The sequence below is a fragment of the Manacus candei genome, unplaced genomic scaffold (genome assembly GCF_025592945.1).
Source record: "Manacus candei isolate 608988 ecotype Guabito, Panama unplaced genomic scaffold, ASM2559294v1 h1tg000050l, whole genome shotgun sequence".
NCBI classification, from domain to species: Eukaryota; Metazoa; Chordata; class Aves; order Passeriformes; family Pipridae; genus Manacus; species Manacus candei.
Window position 1 is genome coordinate 37,084,119 of NW_026138098.1, and position 21,308 is coordinate 37,105,426.

The 21,308-nt window shown below is 54.1% G+C and overlaps 2 protein-coding genes across 2 annotated transcripts; one reads left to right on the forward strand and one right to left on the reverse strand.

Annotated features, from left to right (window-relative positions):
- Window positions 1-3,542: 3,542 nt before the first annotated feature.
- LOC127476608 (lipase member M-like) lies at window positions 3,543-7,402 on the reverse strand. Its single transcript, XM_051799724.1, has 9 exons — window positions 7,304-7,402; window positions 6,887-7,004; window positions 6,246-6,444; window positions 6,060-6,169; window positions 5,619-5,755; window positions 5,319-5,465; window positions 4,760-4,831; window positions 4,463-4,531; window positions 3,543-3,776 (listed from the first exon to the last, which is right to left on the reverse strand). Exons 1-9 carry the CDS (start codon window positions 7,400-7,402, stop codon window positions 3,543-3,545), a joined length of 1,185 nt encoding a protein of 394 aa, XP_051655684.1.
- Window positions 7,403-14,506: 7,104 nt separating this feature from the next.
- On the forward strand, window positions 14,507-20,439 carry LOC127476605 (lysosomal acid lipase/cholesteryl ester hydrolase-like). The gene is made up of 9 exons (XM_051799711.1): window positions 14,507-14,587; window positions 15,110-15,275; window positions 15,614-15,812; window positions 16,063-16,172; window positions 16,589-16,725; window positions 17,092-17,235; window positions 18,187-18,258; window positions 18,953-19,018; window positions 19,465-20,439. The coding sequence occupies exons 1-9, from the start codon at window positions 14,507-14,509 to the stop codon at window positions 19,696-19,698; spliced, it is 1,209 nt and encodes a 402-aa protein (XP_051655671.1). The 3' UTR covers window positions 19,699-20,439.
- The last annotated feature ends 869 nt before the right edge of the window (window positions 20,440-21,308 follow it).

Sequence of the window (21,308 nt, forward strand, 5' to 3'; positions counted from 1 at the left end):
AATCCTCCCATGGGGTCTCCAGAGGGGATCAGAGATCCCGGGCCCAGCCCCTCAGGCAGGAGTTGGGGATGACACAGCATCTCCTGCCTCTGCTCCCCTGGGGTGTGCCTGGCGGGCACCCGGGGAGTGGGAAACACAGTGCAGACCAAAAAGCACAAATCACCACTCTGGGGTCACTTCCCTGTGAGCTGATGGCGTTTTCCATCAGTGCTTTCCCCTGGATGCTGCCCGGCAGTCAGGTGGTCCCATCTCACCTAATGGGGCCGTGGCTGCCCTGACCCAGGGCTGGTGCACAGACCCCAGCACCTCTTCCCAGCACTGCTCCTGTGACAGGTGTGGGACACCCCAAAGGCTGTCAGCACCCTGTTCCTCCCCAGCTTCCCAGTGTGACCTGCTGTGCCTCGCTGGGAGCACTGGGGAGGAAGGCTGAGGGTGCTCAGTGCCCATCAGCGCTGCTGTGAGGCTGGCACTGCTCCAGGGGAGGAGACCTCTTTTATTCCGCGCTGTTTTGGTGGGAAAGGGTGATTGAAGCTGTGACATGCCAGACTCCACTGCCTGCTGAGCCGGCAGGTTGTCCCCCGGCTGATGGGAGAACACATCCCTAAATAAAAGGCTGTCCAACAGGCTTTTGCCACAGGGCTCGTGGGCTCCAGGAGCAGCAAGTCCCAGCCGGCACCAGTGACAGCCGGACCTGCTGGCCCTTGGCTCCTCAGCTTCTCTAATTCGGTGTGCCAAATGATTCCTGGTGAAAGATCCCGTTGGGAAGCAACATGAAACGGTGGTTAGGGCTCTCTCCCAGTTCTCATAATTTTGTGGATGAAATGACATGAACCGACCTTGTCTCACCTGAAGAAGGTACCCGAAGCTGTTAACTGAAGGCGCAGCTTTAAACACAGGCGTGACCCACCCTCATTAGCCTCAGCATTGTGTTGCAAATCGATGGCAACATCTCCAATCCTGAGGGCCAATTTCTTACTCTTAACACCCTTTTATTAGGCAATCTACTGACTGACCGACTTTGCTGCTTCCCGAAGTGACTTCTGCTCCTTTTACTCTTCGGATACAGGTCAGGGGTGGGAATACCTTTGCAAACCCTGAGCCGGGTGCTCCAAATGAAGCTCAGTGTCTGGCAGAGCCCCTCAGTGCAGCTGGTGGTGGCACCACGAGATGCCTTACGACAATCGACGCCCTGAGCTCATCTCTCCAGCCCCACAAGCTGCTCCACTGACGTCAGATGGGGTTAGAGAGCAATGCTTTATCCTTTAAACATATTTATCCCTCTGTTAAAAGGCGGGGGATGCAGAGGTTGCAAATTAATCTCACTGAGTCCTAATCCAGCCAGACTGTCAGCATTTTTATTTTCTTTGGACTGGAGGTCCTAAAAGCTTCTGCTCTTAGGATCACTGTGGGTGTCTCTTGCCACGTGCAGAGACTTGCAGGCAGAATCATGCCCAGCTCTGCAAACTGTTTGACCTGCTGGCAAGCACTAAGTAATAAATAGATGGGGCTGTCATAAATAATATGCAATAAACAGAGTAAATAAGTAACATGAAATAAACAGATGAGGATATTAGGCTGGGCATGTTTTGAGACTCCCAGGTTCCACCTATTATTTATTAAACATCATGTAGCTGGTTCTGAGAACTCCTTCTCCAGGTTCTCCTGTGTGGATGCTGTGAAGCTCAGTACCCACACACGGGCTGCCTTCGTGCAACCAGCCTTGTCAGCTGTCCCCAGAGTGTGAGCCCAAGTCATGGCACTGCCAATCCCTGCCCCGTTTAATGCAGCACAAGTGTAGGCAACAAAAAATTATCATACCTTTGGTTGCAAAGAGCCATTAAGGAGTTAATCCCTCCAGGGTAAACAGAGTTGCTGAAATTCACTCCTCTAGTCTTGACTTTTTTTTTTTTTTTTTTTTTTCATTTCGACACCAAGAAACTGAACAGGATGAGCAAGAAAAGCTTGGCAAGAAACAATGTGACTGGAGAGGGATGACTTGGGTGGATTTGTGAAGTGAGGAAGGGCTCAACCTCTCCGAGCTCTTCGTGTACATTTTGCCACCAGTAAATCACCGGCTTTTGAACTCCACTTGGCTCAGTGGGGACAGTCCCCTCCTACTCTGACCTTTGCCAACCATGCCCAGCTCACATGTGGCCTCTTTCCCTTTCATCCCCTGCCTTTGCTCATCCCTTGCATCCCCTGGAGACCCCCAGCTCTCAACACTCACGTGCCACTGCTGTTCCCACTCGGGTGGCTTTGGCTGGAGCTGGAGGATGCTAAAGAGGAAGGGCAGGCATTTGGGGCAGGTCTCACCAAAATCATCAGTGCTTTCATGGGTGGAGTTGTCCTGAGCCCTGAGCTCCATGAAATCCTGTTCTCAACCTCTGCCTTTTGCTCACAGTGCTCTTCCCATGCTTAGACTTAGACTTATCCTGGACTTAAATATCTTATCTTATCTTAGACTTAGATAGACTTCACAGGTGAGCACACATTTCTTGGAGGGAGGGATGAAGGGATGGATAGATAGATAGATAGATAGATGGATAGATAGATAGATAGGTAATTTTTCAAACATACATGCTAAGAACAGAGCTTTATAAGAATAAACACTGTGGGCCATGTTAAATTCAACTTCCTATAAAACACAGGATCACTCAATCATTTAGTTTGGAAAAGCCCTCCAAGATCACCAAGTCCAACCTGGGACTGATCCCCACCTTGACACCCAGCCCAGAGCACTGAGTGCCATGTCCAGCTGTTCCTGGGACACCCAGGGATGAGGACACCTCCCTGGGCAGCCTCTGCCAATGCCTGACCACCCTTCCCAGGAAGGAATTCTTCAGAATTCTTCTAGCTGGGTTTTCACCCCAGGGCATAGCCCAGAGGCAATGTGGGACACTGCTTTGTGTCTGGGTTATCTTCCAGGAAACACAAGGCCCAACACCAAGGCCAAGATGTTTCCCTTTCTCCACCTCTCAAGCACGTGGTGTGCACAGTGGTGTGCACTGACCTCACTGATTTCATTCTTCTGTGAGGAGTGTTTCTCCCCTGCAGTCAGTGCTCACCTCCTGCAGCCTTTCCAGAGCCTCACTCAGGTCCCTCTCCTCCCCTCCTGTGCCTAAACCCCAAACACAAAGCACGTGCTCAGTTCCTGGAGTCAAATTTTTTGGTCACAATGCTCCAAGCCAGCAAAAGGTAAAAAAACCCCAACAAAACAAAGCAAGTCTCCTGCAACCCTCACCCCAGTGAGGCTCAGCAAGGAAAGGGCTGGAGCTTGGCTGTGATGCAAGAGTTTATTGCAATCCTTATAGTCACAGAGGGTGGGCAGAAACCACATCATTGCATTTAAGGCTTTAAATCAGCGTGGAACAGGGCGATAGGAGACATTGGTCAGGAGGGAAGAGCAGCGTGGCTTCCCTCACAGCAACCCTGTGCCCTCAGGCACGTGGGAGCGGGGCGGCCGCTCCACCCTGGGGGCAGCACATGGGACACTCATGAGTACTGGCCCATGAGGGAGAGCATCTGGGCAGCACATGGGACACTCATGAGTACTGGCCCATGAGGGAGAGCATCTGGCTGTAGAGGCGCTGCGGGGCGTCCAGGCCCCAGTGGTAGTCGAAGTGGTTCCACTCAGGGAACTGCTCGTGCCGGACGACGCTGGTGAGGCGGCGGAGCAGGCGGTGGATCTCCCGGGGGGGATTCACCCAGTCCTGCCCCCCGCTCCACAGGGCCACCGGCACCGTCATGTCCTCTATCCTGTACCGGGGTGGGGACGACTGGGAGGGGAAACACGCCGGTTATTTGTGGCACAAACAGCACGAATCACAGATCAGCTGAGCTGGGAGGGACCCACAAGGGTCATCCAGTCCAACCCTCAGCCCTGCACAGGACCCTCCCCAAGAGTCACCCCCTGTGCCCCAGAGGATCAGCCAAACCCTCCTGGAGCTGTGCCCACTGCCCTGGGGAGCCTGGGCAGTGCCAACCACCCTCTGGGGGAAGAACCTTTGCCTGAGATCCAACCTGAGCCTGCCCTGGCACAGCTCCAGCCATTCCCTGGCTGCTGTCCCTGGTCCCCCCAGAGCAGAGCTCAGTCCCTGCCCCTCCTCTGCCCCTGCCCAGGCAGTTGTACCTGCAGTGAGCTCTCCCCTCAGTCTCCTCTGCTCCAGCTGAACACACCAAGTGCCCTCAGTGTCCTCACACGGCTTCCCCTCAAAGCCCTTCACCATCTTCATGTCCCTCCTTTGGACACTCTCCAGTGGCTCAGTCTCTCCCTTCCATTGTGTCCCCCCAGACTGCCCCAATGTTGAGGTGAGGCCGCCCCAGGGCAGAGCAGAGCAGGACAATCCCCTCCCTGATGCCCCCAGGACAGGGTTGGCCCTCCTGGCTGCCAGGGCACTGCTGACTCAGAGCCAACTCGACCCTCAGGTCCCTTTCCCTTCTCCTTCCACAAGTGCCCATTTACCTGGTTGTACTTCTCCTCGTTCTTCAGGAGCCCGTAGTCAAACTGCTTGAACTCCCCGCTTTTGGCAGTCTGGAGGGCAGAGGCAAAGGTTAACCCTGTGCAGGTAATGCCCTGGATCAGCCCCACCTGGGCAGCTGTGGCTTTTGAGACACCTTGGTGCAGCAACTTAAAAACCCCTTTTATGTATTGACTTCGATTCTACCTCCTTACCTGTCTCCAGCAGAATTTGAAAATATGATATTCACAGATTAAAGGAAAAAGCATTGGTCTCAGTAGTTATAAAGTCAGAGTCCCTACCTGTCCCCAGTGGAGAAGAGTTTTTACTGATGTATAGTCTGGAAAATGAGCTAGGTATACATCCAGTCGGCTCTGTAGGAAAAAGAGAGTATTTCCTAAATGAGCTGGGAATGATGAAAATCTATCTAGGCAAAAAAACCCCAACCATTCCATCTTATAACTTCAATATAAAAGTTATATGCACTTTATTCTTCAGCAGCTTTATTCTGTTAAGAGCTTGGAGTGGCTTTTGAAGGTAAAGCAGTTAACCGACACTTCAGAATGGAAATAAAACTGATCCAGTCATTTTTTGATTATTTTCTTCTGTAAATTTGTTGCACGTCAGCAGAAAATGAGGCAGGGGTTACCCTTCCCTTAGAGACATGACCACAAGTGATTCTTTCTTACCAAAGACTCCACCAGGTTTAACACTCCAACACCACTGCAAGAAATCTCCAAATAAGTGCTGCCTTTCGCACCTTATTTTGGGGTTTTATGCTCATTTTTGTAGCTCATTAACTATCTCCAGGTGTCCAGGACAACTGGAGGTGACTGTGACTGGAGAGCCTGATGCACCCACCATGTTCAAGTTCTTCTTGTTGTACCCGCCGACAAGGAAGATCTCATTTTCACAGACATCATCCACTGGATGTTTGCTGCACTTCTCAGCAAAGAAGGCTCTGTCCTTCCTGCTCACCAGGCTCAGCTCCTTGGTCCCAAATATTAGCTGCAAGAGCGCAAGGAAATGTTAGGAGTGATGTTGGGATCTGCAACGCCCGCCGCAGGCATGGCATCGGTGCACAGTGGCAATGCAGGGGGGGGTATGAGTTGCCAGAAGTCCTGGATTTTGGGAGTAATAACACACAAACACCTCACGTACCTTCAGGACCTCATCTGGTAGATGTGCTGTCTTTAACACAGGCCCTTTGATGTGCTGCAAGGTGTAGCCAGGAGTCAGAGCAAAGAAGAGTTTGATCTTCTCTCCCAGGTGTGGCAGGCTGGAAAACGCTATGAAACCTGGGAAGCAGCAAGAGATCACAACAGCAACCCCAGCTCGTCCCAGACACCCTGCCTGAGGTGTAGAGTCTGAACAAAATGTGCTCCTGGGTGTAAGCACAGCCCAGGGTAGATGGGCAAGACGTGGCAAACCTCTCCCGTGCAGGAGGACCGAGAAGGCAGGCGGGGAAAGCGGCTGCACGGGCCAGTGCAGCCCCGTTCCCAGTAGTGTCCAGTTTGGGGTGGGCATTGGTGCCCCTCTCCCATGGCATCCCCGTGCCCCACTCCCACCCCCCATCCACTCCTCCTCCTCCTCCTCACTCACCCAGGGAGCTGCCCTGAGCGTGGCCCACGTAGAACAGTTTCTGCTGCTCGGTTTGCATGATGATGAAGCCCACCATGGCTGGGAGATCGTAGATGGCCATCTCATGGAAGCTGGGGAGCAAGGGGAGAGGCTGGAGGAGACACCCATCTCCCAGCATCCCAGCCCTGTCCTTGGTGGCCTCCTCACCTGAAATCCCAAAACTTCTCCTGGTGGACAGAAAGGTAGAGGTGCCTGCGGGACCAGCTGTTGCCCCGGTTGTTCCCGATCCAGACGTCGTATCCCGCGTCTGCCAGGATGAAGGCCAGGGTGTTGTCGGGAAGGTTGTCCACCCAGTCACCACCGTCCAAAGAGAACCCGTGCACGATCAACACGGGTGTCCTGGGTGCTGGAAAAGGAGGTAGCAGGTAGTTGAGAGAAGAAGATGCCTTTCCCCTATGGAAATAAAACACCCCTGTGCATCTTGATGTTATTTTCCACAGGCTGCACGTTAAACATTCCCCAATCCCATCATTTCCCTGGCTCTGCTGGTGCTTTTTTTGTTGGAAGGGCTTTTGCCATCCCAGGCCCCGAGCTCTCAGGGAACACTGGACCAGGACATGGGGTTTGCTGCAGGGAAGGAGGCGCTGGGGCTCACTGGGTCACGTTGCCCCTTCCTGGATGCTGAGCTCCTGCATCCCAAGGGACAGCTCAGGGCAGCTGGGCAAACACTTCTCGTGCCTCTTCTAGCTGCCAAAACCCCCTGTGAAGGCAGGGGCAGTCCCACTGGCTGCCCTTGCACGCTGCCTCGTCTCTGGCAGGGTCACAGCTGCTTCACCCTCGGTGCCCACCTGAGTGCCCAGCACCCGCTCTGCCGTGGGGGATCCTGTTGAGGCTGAGGATGTAGCCGTCCTCAGTCGTCACCTCGTACTCCTCACTGGGATAGCCCTGGAAACGGATCTTCTGGCTCTGCAGGGACAATGGTGCAGGGGGAGAGGGTGAGCCACCATCCCACGCCTGACCTCAGTTTGACCCGCTCCGGCCACCCGCTGTCTGAAGGTCCCTCTGCACTAAAGGAAGAGCAGGGAGAGACCAAGCTCACGCTGAGGGCATGAAGTAGCGACACCCATGCAAATACAGGACACTTTTGACGCCCCCAGATCCCCAGATGTCAGGAACAGGGATGGGGTGAGCCCAGCTGGTCCCTCAGGAAGGGCTCTGGGGAAGCCTGGGTTCCGCAGGGGTGTGTTTGCCCTCCCAGCACTTACAATGTTCATGAACCTCTCGGGGTTGTGGAGTTCTTCAGTGACTGGGATGGCACCGCCCAGGCCCTGGGACAGGCACAGGGCCACCAGCAGCAGCCACATCTCCCCTCTCCGCAGCACCTGGGGGACGATGGGGTTGGCATGAGCAGGGGGGGCACTGGCAGCACGAGGGAACTCTGTGCAGCTCCAGCATCCAGCAGCCCCATGCTGCAACGTGGGGCAGGTGTTTCCAACCCCCTGTGCAGTCAGGAACCCATTCCGAGCCTCTTGCTGACCATTCCCACCTAGTCCAGCTGCAACTGCAGTGGGGGACAAGCAGCCTCCTGCCACCCCCCCACTGGGAAAAGCACAGGGGTGCTTTCAGGGGATGCATTTCAGGGGAAGCATCATCCCTCAAGCAGGGAGGGGTTGTGTCAGAGATCCATTCTGCCAGAGCCTCCCTGCTCCATCCCTGCCCTGGGTGGTTTACAGCTCTTTGCCATATGCTCCTGGTGTGCCCTGCCATCCCCAGCACACCAGCCCAAGAGGTTCCAGACTTCAGGACAGATCCAGCAAAGTCCATTTCCCTATGATGCTGTTGCAGGAGCTAAAGATAACTCCTTCTCTCCCAGAGGAGTTGTCTGGGAGCATTTTCCCAGCATCCTCACAGCATGGAAAGCTTTTCCTGGGTTGCTCAGCAAAATGGCAACACCTACCCACTGTATGTGGGGCATGGAAAAAAATCTCACTATGACAGGAAAACAAAGTGCCAACTCAAGTCTTGCTCTGTGTTCAAGTCCACCATCAACATGACAGTGCCTACATCTCCATGAGGAGAGGATATCCTGGGGTTCCACTGCTGGGATGGTTGAAGGAAGGAGAGGACAGATTGTTCTGTGACCCTGTAGACAAACCACATTGCTGAACCAGACATCCTCTTGCCCTGTCCAGTTGCCCAACACCAGCATCCACAACTACAGATTGGACCTGTTGGTGCAAATCACCACTTTAAGATGCTTTTAGTCCTGCAGCCCCTCCAGCTGCATGTGGAAGGAAGGTGGGAAGGGCAGCAGGCAGGCAGGAGTTACAGTAGCTGAATCTCACCCAGCTTAGTTGCACACAGACACAGGCAAGACATTGCAGGCCAGGCCTGGGGACATCAGAGACCGGCCAAACTACTGAAATAGCCACTCCAGTAAGCAAGTGGATTACTGGGGACCGAGAAGCCAAGCCTCCACAGGAATTAGGAGAGGCCAGATATGACAAGATGCTTCTCAGGGCTGTTTTCTTGTTGCAAAACCCACACAGAGTTTCATACCTGTTGTGTTTTCTTGTTGAGCTTGTCACTTGGGAAAGAGCTTCTTTCCCTTGGGTCTGCAACTTGGCTGGATAAAACCAGGGCTGGCCTGAGCAGCACTGGAGGTGGTCCTGCTCTGAGTAGGAAGTTGGACCAGAAGTCTGCAGAAGTCCCCTTAAAAAAGCCATGGCTGGGCTGGAGCCAACTGGAGCAGCCTTTCCCTGTCCCCTGTCCAGAAAGGGGTCCAATCCTTGCCAAGTTCTGCCCCTACAGTCCATCTCCCTTCCATCTGCAGCCAGCCCTGCACTCCACCACATGCAAGAGGACCATCCACTGCTCCATGACCAGCAACAGCCCACAGGCCTGTGGTTTCTGTGGCTCGTGCACATTTTGTGATGAGAATTTCCTGCTCCAAACGCCCTCTCAGCCAGCTCCTGAGCTGTGGCACTAAGACTTCCCACATGTCTTGGAGGTCACCACCACCATGCTGGAGGCTCTGCTGCCCACCCCAGTGTCACCCAGGTGTTGTGGTGGCACACCACGGTGGCCACAAGCTGTGCCACAAATACCACGGATTCCAGAGAGTGGTCACTGAGAGATGAACAGTCAGCAGTTACAGAAGCAACTCCTCCTGGTATCCCAAGGGATTAAAGCCCTTGTGGCAAAGAGGGAAGGATTAGTCACTGTGCATTCCTGTGGCACTCAGCAAGCACTAACAGACCCCGGGGCTGGGGGGTGAACACAGGGTAGGAACACATAAAGAGAAGCCCAAATGACAGATGGGAGGGAGGCTGCAACACATCCCACCATCCAAACCCACAACCACCAGTGACAAACTGCTGCTCTGCTGCAGCTCCCCGGGCATGGGCAAGCAGGACAGAGATGGTCTCTGCTCCTCCTCAGAGCTGCCCTTCCCCATGCATCAGCCCTGAGTGATCCAGCCCAGCCAACATCCCCCTCACACAGCCAATATGGATAAAGACCCAGGAAAATGTCTAACCACATCCAGGAGGACTCACAGCACCCCCTCAGCTCGCTGGGAAGCACCAGAGCTCATGCCTGCAAAAAAAGCGAGAAGCTCAGATGCAGAGCTGCGAAGCAGACCCTTTAACTGTGATGGTGACCACAGTGCTCAAGTTCTCCATGCATAAATGAGCAGCTGGAGGGATAATAAAGCCTCTTGGCTCGGTTGGGATCCTTTCTTTCAGCAGCAGCCCGGGCCAGAAGGAGAGCAGGCACTGCACCTCGACCTACCTGCTGCTCCAGGCCCATCCGTGCCGTCAGCGGGGTTGGTGGCACTGAGCAAACCCATCCTCCTGGCTTATAAAGACACATGGAGGGGTTGGGACTCATCCATCAACACCTGAAAGCCCAGTCCCTCTCCAGTCACACTGCCCAATGCTCCTCCCCTGCCCAGTGATCCACACACAGCATCCCAGATCCCAGGGAGCTCAGCAGCAAAGTCCCACATCCTAAAAAGGCAGGTGAGCTGCTGGGCAACATCCCCATCACCAGCAGCAGCACAGGTCTTGTGGTGTCCTCCAGCTGGGAGCTGCATTTTTGGCATTCCTCTGCAGAGGAATTCCAGCTGCCTGCCTGTCACACCAGGGGACTCCAGGGCTGGACGCAGCACACCAGGGCCACACCTCCCTCTTTAACCACTCAGCTCAGCATCCAAGGGACAATTGCTCCTCCTTGAAGCCAAGGTGTGCTTTCCACCCTGCTGATGACCTGTGGTGGTTTGCAAAATAGCCTCAGAGGGAGGGTTGGGAGGGGTTCAGTCATGCGAGCAGTAAAATGATCAGGTAGGGACAGAGCTCAGCACAGGCTGCACAGAGCTTTGCTTCTCCCCCTGGTGACGAAGGAGGAAAGCAGACCAAAGACATGAGTGCCCTGGGGGCTTGGGGGTTGGGTGGGGCTTTTTTTTCAGTAGCAGACTTTACACTCTGCTCCACTCACACAAACCAGAAAAACCTGAGCTCAAGTTTCTTGCTAAATCAAACTCAACAGCACCCATGCACACACAAAAAGAAATGTCTCACCAGCTCTGCATCACAAAGAACAACAAAACCCCTTATAATCAGCTGGAAAATACAGGGGATTTATGGAGGGGCTTGTTTCTCCCCCTCCTGCTCCTCCACAACTGCAGAGAGAAGAAATGCAAAGCCAGCCAGGGCATGGTGGTGATGCTGACTGGCAGCAGCCTCTGCGAGTCTGTGGTCCAGCCTTGGCCCCCATTAGGGACAACCTCACAGGGCCTGAAATTACACCAATGCAACTAAAACCCCCCTCTCACCCCGACAAAGCAGCACAGACATGGTGTCACTGTCCCCAGCATGGATGGTGACAGGGCTGGACCCGGACAGGCTGCCCTCTCCCATCCTCCCAGCACAGAGGGCTCCATCCCCACAGAGCTCCTGCCCTGGGTGGCCAGGCTAAAGAACCACCTCAAGAGGTGGACAATTGTGTTGTCTTGTTGTGTTTTTTTTAAATATGTCAAACCCCAACACCTTCCATGAGGGTTTGGGCAAGAGACCATCTCCCTCACCAGCACTTTGACAGCACCCTCTGCCGCCCAGGCTTTCCCATTTCCTTCAGAGAGCACCATCCCATGGACAAGGATCGCTCCAAGACCTCGGTGCCTGCACGACCAAACAGCAGCCAGCTGAAGCGCAGAGAAATTTCGGAAAGAGCGCCTGAAGCTAAAGCAGCTCGGGGCACAGAAGTGCCCGGCTGGTTGTGCTGTGTTTGGTGCAGCCCAGGGTGAGGTTTTCCCCCTTGCTGCCCGGGCACTCTGCTCTCTGCTGCCCCACGTTGAGCTGCTGCCAACCAGCCGCTCCAGGTCCCTCTGCACGGCAGCTCCCCACCCACACGTGGTGGATGTTCGACGTGCTCGCACCGCTCCTGTGCTAACAGCAGCACTGGTTCACCCTGTGGCTGCTTTCAAGTAATCCCCTCCTCTTTCCCTCCCCCTCAGTGGGCGTTTGTTGTTACAGGAGGAAAATAAAATGACTTTTAAAACATTTGGAATGAGCTCGACTCAGAATTCTTTTTCTGATTTGTTCATGCCTTAATAGTCTGAACTGGGGTCATCCTGGGGGGCTCCCAGCCCCATTTTACCAGTACTCTGGGAGACAAGGGGAGTACCCCTGGTAGTGAGATACCAGCTGGGACTGGTGCAGAGAAGGGTGAGGGAGTGGGGATGGTGCACAAAGCCCCAGCAGATGTGCTGGATCCTCGCTGGAGAACCTCCATCCCACTGCTAGAGCCATGGGATCTGCATGTTGGAAAGGTCTGAGGACACCTTGGTGAAGGCTCAGCTCCTGCTCTGCTCTCTCTCCGTCAGACTCAGGTAACAGGGGAACTGGGCTGGTGGAAGGTGTCCCTGCCCATGGCAGGGGTGGCACTGGATGGGATTTATGGTTCCATCCAGGTGTCTGCAGATGCTGGGACGGGGCTGTTGGTGCCTTGTAGCACAACTGCAGTGGTTCTGCTTGAGTTGTCATCTCTGAAGGGGTTTTGCTTTCTAGAACTGACCACAGAGCAGAACAGGACAGGGTGAGGTAACCTCAGGGTGCCAGAAGGAGGCTGTGGGTGAGATAGGATCTCTCTGCATTGACAGTGATTACCTGCCTCACTTGGTAGGGTTGTAATGACATCTTTGTCTGGGGGATGAGTTGCTCCCAGCAGGGCTGTGCCCTGGAGCAGCATTCTTCCAGCACTGCACTGGGCTCATGCCATGGCTATCAGGGCAAAGGCAGGAAGACCTTGCTGTCTTTGCAAATTAACACCCAAATCTTTTCCCCAACAGGCTTCTGAGAAGGCTGCAAGAAACTGGAGTCCTAGAATTGTTGAAGTTGCAAGAGATCTCCAAGATCATCAGGTCCAACCTTTACTGTGGCACCCCTGTGTTTGTCACTAAGCCACGTCCCCACCTGCCATTATTGAAATGTAGTTGAAAAATACTTTTAACTTCTGAAAATTCCTAAGAAGTTCAGGCTTTAGTCTCTTCCTGTTCAGGTTAGAAGTTTCTGCCACTTCTGCAATTGTCTGGTGCAGTGTTTGCATTCTCTTCATTCCTTGTCAGTCTCCCATCAAAGCACTTGGGTGAAGTTCTGGAAGTTCTAAAGCAGGTTCTGGAAGCACCCTGCTCCCAATGGCACTGGTACTTGTTTCCCATCTGCTCTTAAAGGCTAACCAAGGGATGAAGAGGTGTCTTTGGGAAGGAAACAGGGCAGTAAATTGATTTATGCTTGGAGCTTAAACGTTGTGGAATCATCTGGGGTTGCCTTGATCAATAAATGGATGGAAGGCAGCGAAGGCAGCGCTGCCAAAAATGACACCCACAGCCCGTGCCACCTCTCACCCACCCTGCAGGGACCTCCTGGGGCATCAGGCAGCTCCTGGCCAAAGGCACTACCTGCTGGGAAGCAGTGAAGTCTGGGAAGAGGTGAAGGCTTTGTCCCCAGCTTCTTCCCTCCCCGGGGATGGATTTATTTTTTATTTTTTCAAGAGCACCCCCTGAAGTCACTGTGGGGACTGGGAAGTTCTGCATTTTCAGGCAGTGGCTCATTACAAGCCAGGAGGCAGTGAGAAGAGCCAAAAAGAGCTGGATGGCTTACCCACAGGAGCTTGTTGGGATGAGCTAGGCTGGTCCCAGGCACCCCAGAGCACCCTGAGCACCCCACAGCTCCAAGCACCAACACCAGCCCTGTGCACATCAGCCCTGTACACCAGCACCAGTCCCAGGCACCAACACCACTCCCAGTGCAGGTGGAGAGTCCAGAGGCTCCATGTCCTGCAGTTCACAGAGGTCATGGGTGACACCAAATGACTCCATCAAGTGGAAAGAACCAATTTGTTCCAGCTCTCAGCTCTTCTGCAGCGCCACGAAAATATTCCCAAGCAAGCCCAGGTGGGCGGGCTGTCTCCTGCCGGAGCAGACTCCAGCCCTCAGGTAAATTACATCCTCGTGGGAGGAAGGATTAGAGGGAGTGGTGACCCGTGACGCTCCCGAATCCGCGGAGCAGAGGGAATATCAGCCCGGTGAGCGCTGGGCGAGAGCAGAGTGGACGGGCAGCAGGGACCTTCTGCGGGGTGGACATCGGGAGAAGAGACACCCAGACCTCTCCTGCTGCAGCCCCTGCACCGCCACAGGTAATCAATCAATCAATCAATCAATCCATCCATCCCTCCTCGGCGGGTGCCCCTGCCTTGGCACGGGCTGCCAGCGAGGGGCTGTCCCTGGGCACGGCAGGAGAGAGCTGCGGGGAGCTGTAGGCAGTAGGGTGGGACAGCGGGGCTTCCCCAGAGCCCTTTTGCAAGGGAATGTGGTTTGTGCTGCGGGAGGGGCAGTGGGAGCGCTCGGGGGCAGGTGCTGGCAGAGGTTTCACCCCGCTGCACCTCTCGGAGCTCACCGGGGGCTCTCCAGCCCTGCTGAGCTGAGCGACGCTTCACTGAGGGAGTATTTCTGCAGGTTTGCTGTTGGGAGGAAAGGGCCATCCCAGGCAAGGCTCTTCCCTGGAATTTGCATTCTCTCCTCCTGACGTTGCGCCACAAAAATGCTTTCTGTCTCTCCTTGCTTCTTCTAAAGGCTCAGTCTGAAAGTCCTGAGTGCAGAGCCCCGGGGCCGAGCTGGGCTGGGAGAGTGCGTGGCTGCCTCCCTGCCGTGCCCCCCCCCTCTGCCCGCCCGTCCCGGAGACCCGTGTTCTCCTCAGGAGCATCCCGGGAAGGATGCGGGGAAGGAGGGTCCTGCTGCAGCCCAGGGATGTCGGCAGGGACAGTGAAGGGTCTTGGCCCCAAATCGCGGCCCAGGGGGTGCAGGGAAGGAGGGTGGTGGGGAACCCTCCTTTCCCCAGAGTGGGGTCAGTGCCAGTGCCATCAGTGTCTCTCACATTCCTGCTGTTGATGATGCTTTGCAGAGCACCAGGATGTGGCTGTTCCTGACCATTGCTTATTTACTGTGCCTTGGGGAAAAGTCAGATGCAAACCCCGAGGTCTCCATGGATGTTGTAAGTCCCGACTTCTCCCCCTTCTTTCCTGCTTGGTCAGGCAAGCTCCCTGGGCATGGTCTCTGTGTGTCTTCACCAATGTTTGATACCAGATTTTATTATCTTCCCGTTCTTCTTCATGATAAATCTTCCCAGATTTATGGCAGACATTTATGGGGAACTTCATTCCAAGTCAGCAGGTTTGGCCCACGCAGCTGTCTGAGGCTCAGAGCGTCACTGTCACTGCTGCCCCGCTCTTCACACGCACTGCTTGCAACACCACAAGAGACAGTTCTGTACCAGACCTGCTCAGGGAGTGCAGGAAACTCCCGCCTGCCAACAGTTCCAGCTGCAGTCGTGGCAGCGCCGGTGGAAGGGCCCTTGGGAGGTCCCTGCCCCTCCCTCCCGCCGGCAGCAGCAGCACCAACACCAGCTCGGGGCAGCCACTGGTGGCTTTGCCCAGCCAAGCCCTCACAGCCTTCAGGAGAGAGACCCCCAGCCCCTCCCTGGAGACCTGTCCCACGCTGTCCTTCCCCCCTGCAGGGTGAAATCGTCCGCTACCACGGGTACCCCTACGAGGAGCACGAGGTGCTGACGGATGATGGCTACTACCTGGCCCTGCAGAGGATTCCTCACGGCAGGGGCAACCCAGGCAGCAGGAGCATCTCCCATCAAGCAGAGGCACGGGGCTCCAGCATGTTCTGTCCCCGTAAGTGTCCCAGGAAGGTCTGCCTGGTCCCCGTGCAAAGGGCACAGTCAGTGTCCAGATGTGGACCTGTGTCTCTCTCTGGGCGCGTGATTTATCAGCCTCCATTAAATGTAGAGCCCAGCCTTATTTTCCATCTTCACTGTAACAATTTCCTCTGCCTTGGCATGACCAAAGAGCCTTCTTCAAAAGCACCTCTCCAGAGAGGCTGAGGACAGAGGTGGCCACCTCCCTGCACTGGTGGCACTGCCCCAGGGGGTTGCTGCCAAAACAACACCTGGATGGGAACGGTCAGTGTTCCCAGCGGTCAGAGCAAATGATTCCTCCTCTTCTTCCTCCAGCTCCAAAGGCTGTGGTCCTCCTCCAGCACGGGCTGGTGTTGGAGGGAAGCACCTGGGTATCCAACTTGCCCAACAGCAGCCTGGGCTTCATCCTGGCCGACGCCGGCTACGACGTGTGGATCGGGAACAGCCGGGGGAACAGCTGGTCACGGAAACACAGAGAGTTTGACTTTCACCACCAGGAATACTCAGCTTACAGGTATTTGCTGCCAACCTGCAGGGTGGGCAGGTACCTGGCACCCTCAGCAGGGTTCTGCAGCTGGAGGAGCAGCGCTGCTGGCAGTCACACCATCTGCCAGAGGGGAAAACAAACCGGCACCACCGGGACCCCACGGGGCTGCCCAGACCCGCCAAAGCCCTTGCCTGCTCCCAGGCAGCCAGGGCACTGCTTGCCATGCGCTCCCAAGGGCAGCAGGAGTGATTTTGTCCTGTGCATGTCTCCACTGCAGCTTCCACGAGATGGCCATGTATGACCTCCCAGCCACCATCAACTACATCCTGCAGAAAACCGGGCAGGAGCAGCTGTACTACGTGGCTTACTCTCAAGGCACCACCACAGGTACTTAGGAGGAGGTCAGCCCAGTGTCACAGTTGCACCCAGTTTTGGACTGTTCTTAAAACCTTGGTCAGGGACGGTAACATCCAGGCACGTCCAAACAACAGTGGGAAAAGGGCAGGTAATAATCCCTGTTTGCTTTAACAGAACAGTTTTGAGCAGTGACAGCCCAAAATCGGTGGCAGTCCTAGCTTTTGGTGCATCCCACTGCTGCCAGAGCCCCAGGAAGAGCTCTGGGAGGTGCAGCTGGGCTGAGCACTCAAGCTGGGACTTGAAATACATCAGCAGCACAGGCTTCAGGTGAAGTCACCAACCTGCTAGAGCCACTTCTAAGGGTCTTTCTGGTGGGCTCACACACCTGGGAGTCAACAACTCCTTCAAATATAACAGGGCAGAGTCTGCTTCCTTCTCCCACACAGGTTTCATTACCTTTTCATCCATTCCTGAACTGGATCGCAAAATCAAGATGTTTTTTGCCTTGGCTCCCACCACTGTGAACTCCAACTCAAAGTCACCCTTGGTGAAGGTGTTTGACCTTCCCGAGGCACTGGTTAAGGTATGTCCTCACCACATGTGAGATGTGCTAAGACATGCAGGGCTTGTCCATCCCCTCCCTCCCCCTGCCCTCTGGGTTCCCTTCACCCTGCGGGGCATTGAACAGTGTCAAACATCCCCCTGCCCAGCCCTAATCAGAGAACTATTTCTAGATATTGGGTTTGGGTCCCTTCTCCCAGGAGAAACCTCTCCTGGGAAGATCAAGGCTCTCCCAGGGCCATGGATGTTTCTGAAAAGCCAAAATGACAAAGCACAGCAAAGCTGTGGCAAGAAGTCAGCAGCTTCCAGGGCTGGGCAGGGAGGTGGGCAGCACCTGGAGGCAGAAAGCAACAGCAACCACTCTGACCAACCCTTTTGGCTTCCACAGCTTGTTTTAGGACAGACAGTGGTCTTTGATAAGGGCCACATCTTGAAGCAAGTGATCTCTGCTGTGTGCACCTACCCCATCTTTAGGAGTGTTTGCCCCTTGGTCCTTTACCTGCCTGGTGGCTTTACCAGCAGCTATGATGTGGTGAGTACCCTCCAGCTTACCTTTGAAGGGATCCAGTTGCTCATTGTCTGACCAGGAGTTGTCAATTTGCTCCCTTTCACACCTTTGATGGGTAGAAACATCTGGCCACTGTGTTGGCATTTTGCCCCCCTGGACATTCATTCCATGCTCCAGGGGCCCCCAGGCTTTCCCTTGCACTGAGTGATTTGTGATTTCACAGGGGTTTTAGTGACATTATGGAATGAACTTCCCTTCAATCCACCTCTAGGACTGAAGGCCATCAGGCTTTTCAGTCCACCATCCCTTAGAACAAACTTGTCCCCAGATCAGAGCCTTTCTCTGGGCTCCACTGCACCGAATGTGGACTCCTAGAAAAATCCAGGCTAGAGGCACCAGGCTGGGGGGCTCCATCCCAACCTGCTCCCACCAGGGCCAGCACTACAGTAGGTTACTTGAGGACACATCCAGGCAAGCTGGGCAGTCCCAGAGGGACCACAAGGGGAAGGGCTATTTCCTTGGGGCCAGCCAAGTTTTCAGGGTCCAGACCCTGCCAAAACCTGCTCATGAGTGAAACTGGAGACAGGTCCACCCAGAGTACCAGAAGCACCAAAAGCAATAATAGCTTGCTCCTGGATGGAGTCAGAACTGGGCCACTGTTTCTCAAGGAAAGTGTTGGTGAAATTTCTTAATATTCCAAGAAGGAAACATTAGGAAGAACACACAGCTACTGCAGTGAGCTGAACTCTGTCTTTGCAAAAGGATCCTGAGCACGAGATGTGGAGTCTTGCTTTGGTGTGAAAAGCAGACAGACTCCTAACATGGCCCAGCATCCCATGGGGAATGCTCAGCTTGCTGAAGGGAGCTCTGCAGCTCTGTGTGAGTGAGACTTGTGTGGCTGCTGAGCAGGATCTGTTTTATTTCTGGGGGATTTCCCTCCATGCAGAGAATAAATATCTCCCCTGGTTTTTGCAGAGCCGCATGGACGTGTACATGTCTCGCTACCCTGACTCAACATCCCTAAAAACTGTGCTCCACTGGCGCCAGGTGAGATTTCCTGCTGCAGGAGCAGATTCCATGCAACAAGAGCCCATGTTCTCTTCTCTCAGCTGCTGAGGGCCTCTGCTCAGTGCAGGGCTTCCATCCCCCACTGCTCTCCCTGCAGAGCTGGATTAGAGGGAGACAGGGAAGCTGAACTGGAACACTGGTGCAGGTGAAGTTCCTTAGGCCATGACCCCCAGCAAAAGGTGTCCCAGAGTCTTTGGAGCTGGTAGGAGGTGGAGATGGAGCAAAGAGTGGTGATAAACCAGGACAGGAGATGCCGAGGGTCAGTAGGACAGCAAATGATCCAACTAATTATTGGAAACATGCACAGGCTCACATCTTTCTGCTGTGGGCACTGACCATGGCAGACGAAGGAAACTTGCCCACAGGTTTGATTCACGTCTCCTTTGAGGCTTTTGCTTGTACAGCAGGTTCCCTGGGGGGTTTTGGGGCCTCAGCCTCCTGACATCAGTGCTCTGCAGACAGGAGGGGTGAGCAGAGCCAGCACAGCTCAGGCTGTGCTGAGATCTTCCTGGGGACTGAGCTCTGCTCCCAGAATACAATATCAGACAAAACAAAGGCTTCCTTGAGCCTGGCTGGCAGGAGGGAGCAAGGCAGCTCCCCAGTCACCCCTGTTATCCTTCTTGGGGTCCCCTCCAACACAGGGATTATAAACTTGGCTCTCCTCCTTTTCCAGCTCTATCGAACAGGGGAATTCAAGTATTATGATTATGGCAGTGACAACATGCTCCATTACAACCAGGTAAGAGAAGGCCATTCCCATTTGACAGTTTTAAAAGAGATTTAAAAAAAGGGGAAAAGGGAAATAGTGGAGAGAAAATATTGCAGTGGTTGAGACTGACTTTTGAGCATTGAGCAAGCTGGGCTAGTGGAAAGTGTCCCTGCCCATGGCAGAGGTTTGGAAGTAGATGATCTTTCAGGTCCTTTCCAACTCAAACCATTCTGTGATTCCTTGAACTTTATGGTATTTGTGGCATTTACTTTATATGGGGAAGCAAGTTCGTGCCTTTCTTCCAAAAGAGGGTGTGTGTGATGTCACTCAGTGATGACTTTGTGACCCTGTGGTGAAAAGCACAGAGCCCAAGGCACTGTGAGGCTCCCTGGAGATAGTTCCTCTGCTCTAATTGGGCTAAGGGAGCAATGCCAAGCAGCAATCAGGAATAGGCTATACTTCCATTTGTCTTGCAGACCTCCCCTCCCTTCTATGAGCTGGAGAAGATGAAGGCCCCGCTGGCCGCGTGGTACGGGGGCAGGGACTGGATTTCAGCCCCTGAGGATGTGAACATCACCCTGCCCCGGATAACCAACCTGGCCTACAAAAAGTACATCCCCGACTTCGTCCACTTCGACTTCCTTTGGGGCAAGCAAGTGTATGAACAAGTCTACAAAGAAATGCTGGATCTCATGGAGAAGAGCTCCTAGAGCTGGAGCAGTGATGACTGGGGGCTTCTCAATGACTTCTGGGGCTTCTTTGGTTTGGAGGGGGAACAAAAAAAAGTGAAGAAACAAAAGAGGGAAAAGGCTCAATAAACTGCTACACTTGATTTGGATTGACATTACTGTGGCAAGAGGGGAAAACAAGCCAATGCCATGGTCAGGAGAGCACGCTGGATTTAGGTTCAATAGGCTGAGGTCCTTCAGAAGTTGGGCACAGCCCTTCAACCCTGAGTCTCCTGGGTGCCTCACTCCCGGGGGTTTCCAGCAGCCACAAACTGCAGTGGAATTGGGCTCCTGGTGGCCTCCTCACGCTCGTGTTCCCAGCTGCCAACCCCTGGACAGGAGCTCGGTGCCTCCTGGACGCTGCTGTTTCCCAGGAGTGGGTCTGCTGGGATGGACCCACGGGGTGGGTCGAGCGATGGATCCTCCAGGAGTTGCTTTGTTCACCTTCTGGTGGCTCTTCCACGCCGAGGACCCCAACATCCCGACATTCTCTGCTTCACTTCACGGTCAGAAGGAGATGGAAGCTCTCTGCCTGGTGACAGTCAAGAGCTCTCAGGGGTATTTTCCCATGAGAACTGTCCATTCTGCTGACACAGGGAAGGTCTTTCTCAGGTTCCTGTTGATTTGGATAACACCAGCCTTGCTCATACACAAAAGAGTTTTCAACCAGTTCTACCAGGAAACACCATTTTAAGCACTTCTAAGGCACAAACCCAGCTGGAAAGGCCACCTTTTGCTGCCTCTCAGGGAATACTGTTGTTTTCCTTACAAAAACAAAAGTGAGAGAGAGAAATAGAGGCTGGTGGAAGCCAGTAATGAGTCTAAATCTGTTTTCAGCCTGTGGATTAAGTTCTTAATAATACATTGATCAGGGGAGGATCTGTGAATTTACCTGTTTGTGTAACTTTATTCACAAACTATGCCTGGGAGCGAGCAGGGCAAAGGATAAGCTCCTCTTTCCATGAAGATGATGATGATGATGATGATGATGATGATGATGATGATGATAATAATAATAATAATAATAATAATAATAATAATAATACCAATAAATTGATAGGGTCAACTAGGCTCTGTGTGGTTGTACTGTCTTAAACCTCTGGAGAAATCCTTCCCTGTGAGGGTGGGGAGGCCCTGGCACAGGTTGCCCAGAGAAGCTGTGGCTGCCCCTGGATCCCTGGAAGTGTCCAAGGCCAGGTTGGACGGGGCTTGGAGCAACCTGGGCTAGTGGAAGGTGTCCCTGCCCATGGCAGGGGTGGCACTGGATGGGATTTCTGGTTCCATCCAGGTATCTGCAGATGCTGGGACGGGGCTGTTGGTGCCTTGTAGCACAACTGCAGTGGTTCTGCTTGAGTTGTCATCTCTTGGACACTTCCAGGGATCCAGGGGCAGCCACACCTTCTCTGAGCAACCTGTGCCAGGGCCTCCCCACCCTCACAGGGAACAATTCCTTCCCAACATCCCATCTATCCCGGCCCTCTGGCAGTGGGTAGCCATTTCCCTGTGCCCTGGCACTCCAGACCCCTGTAAATAGTCTCTCTGTGTTTCTTCAGGCTCCCTTCAGGCCCTGGAAGACCACAATTGGGTCACCC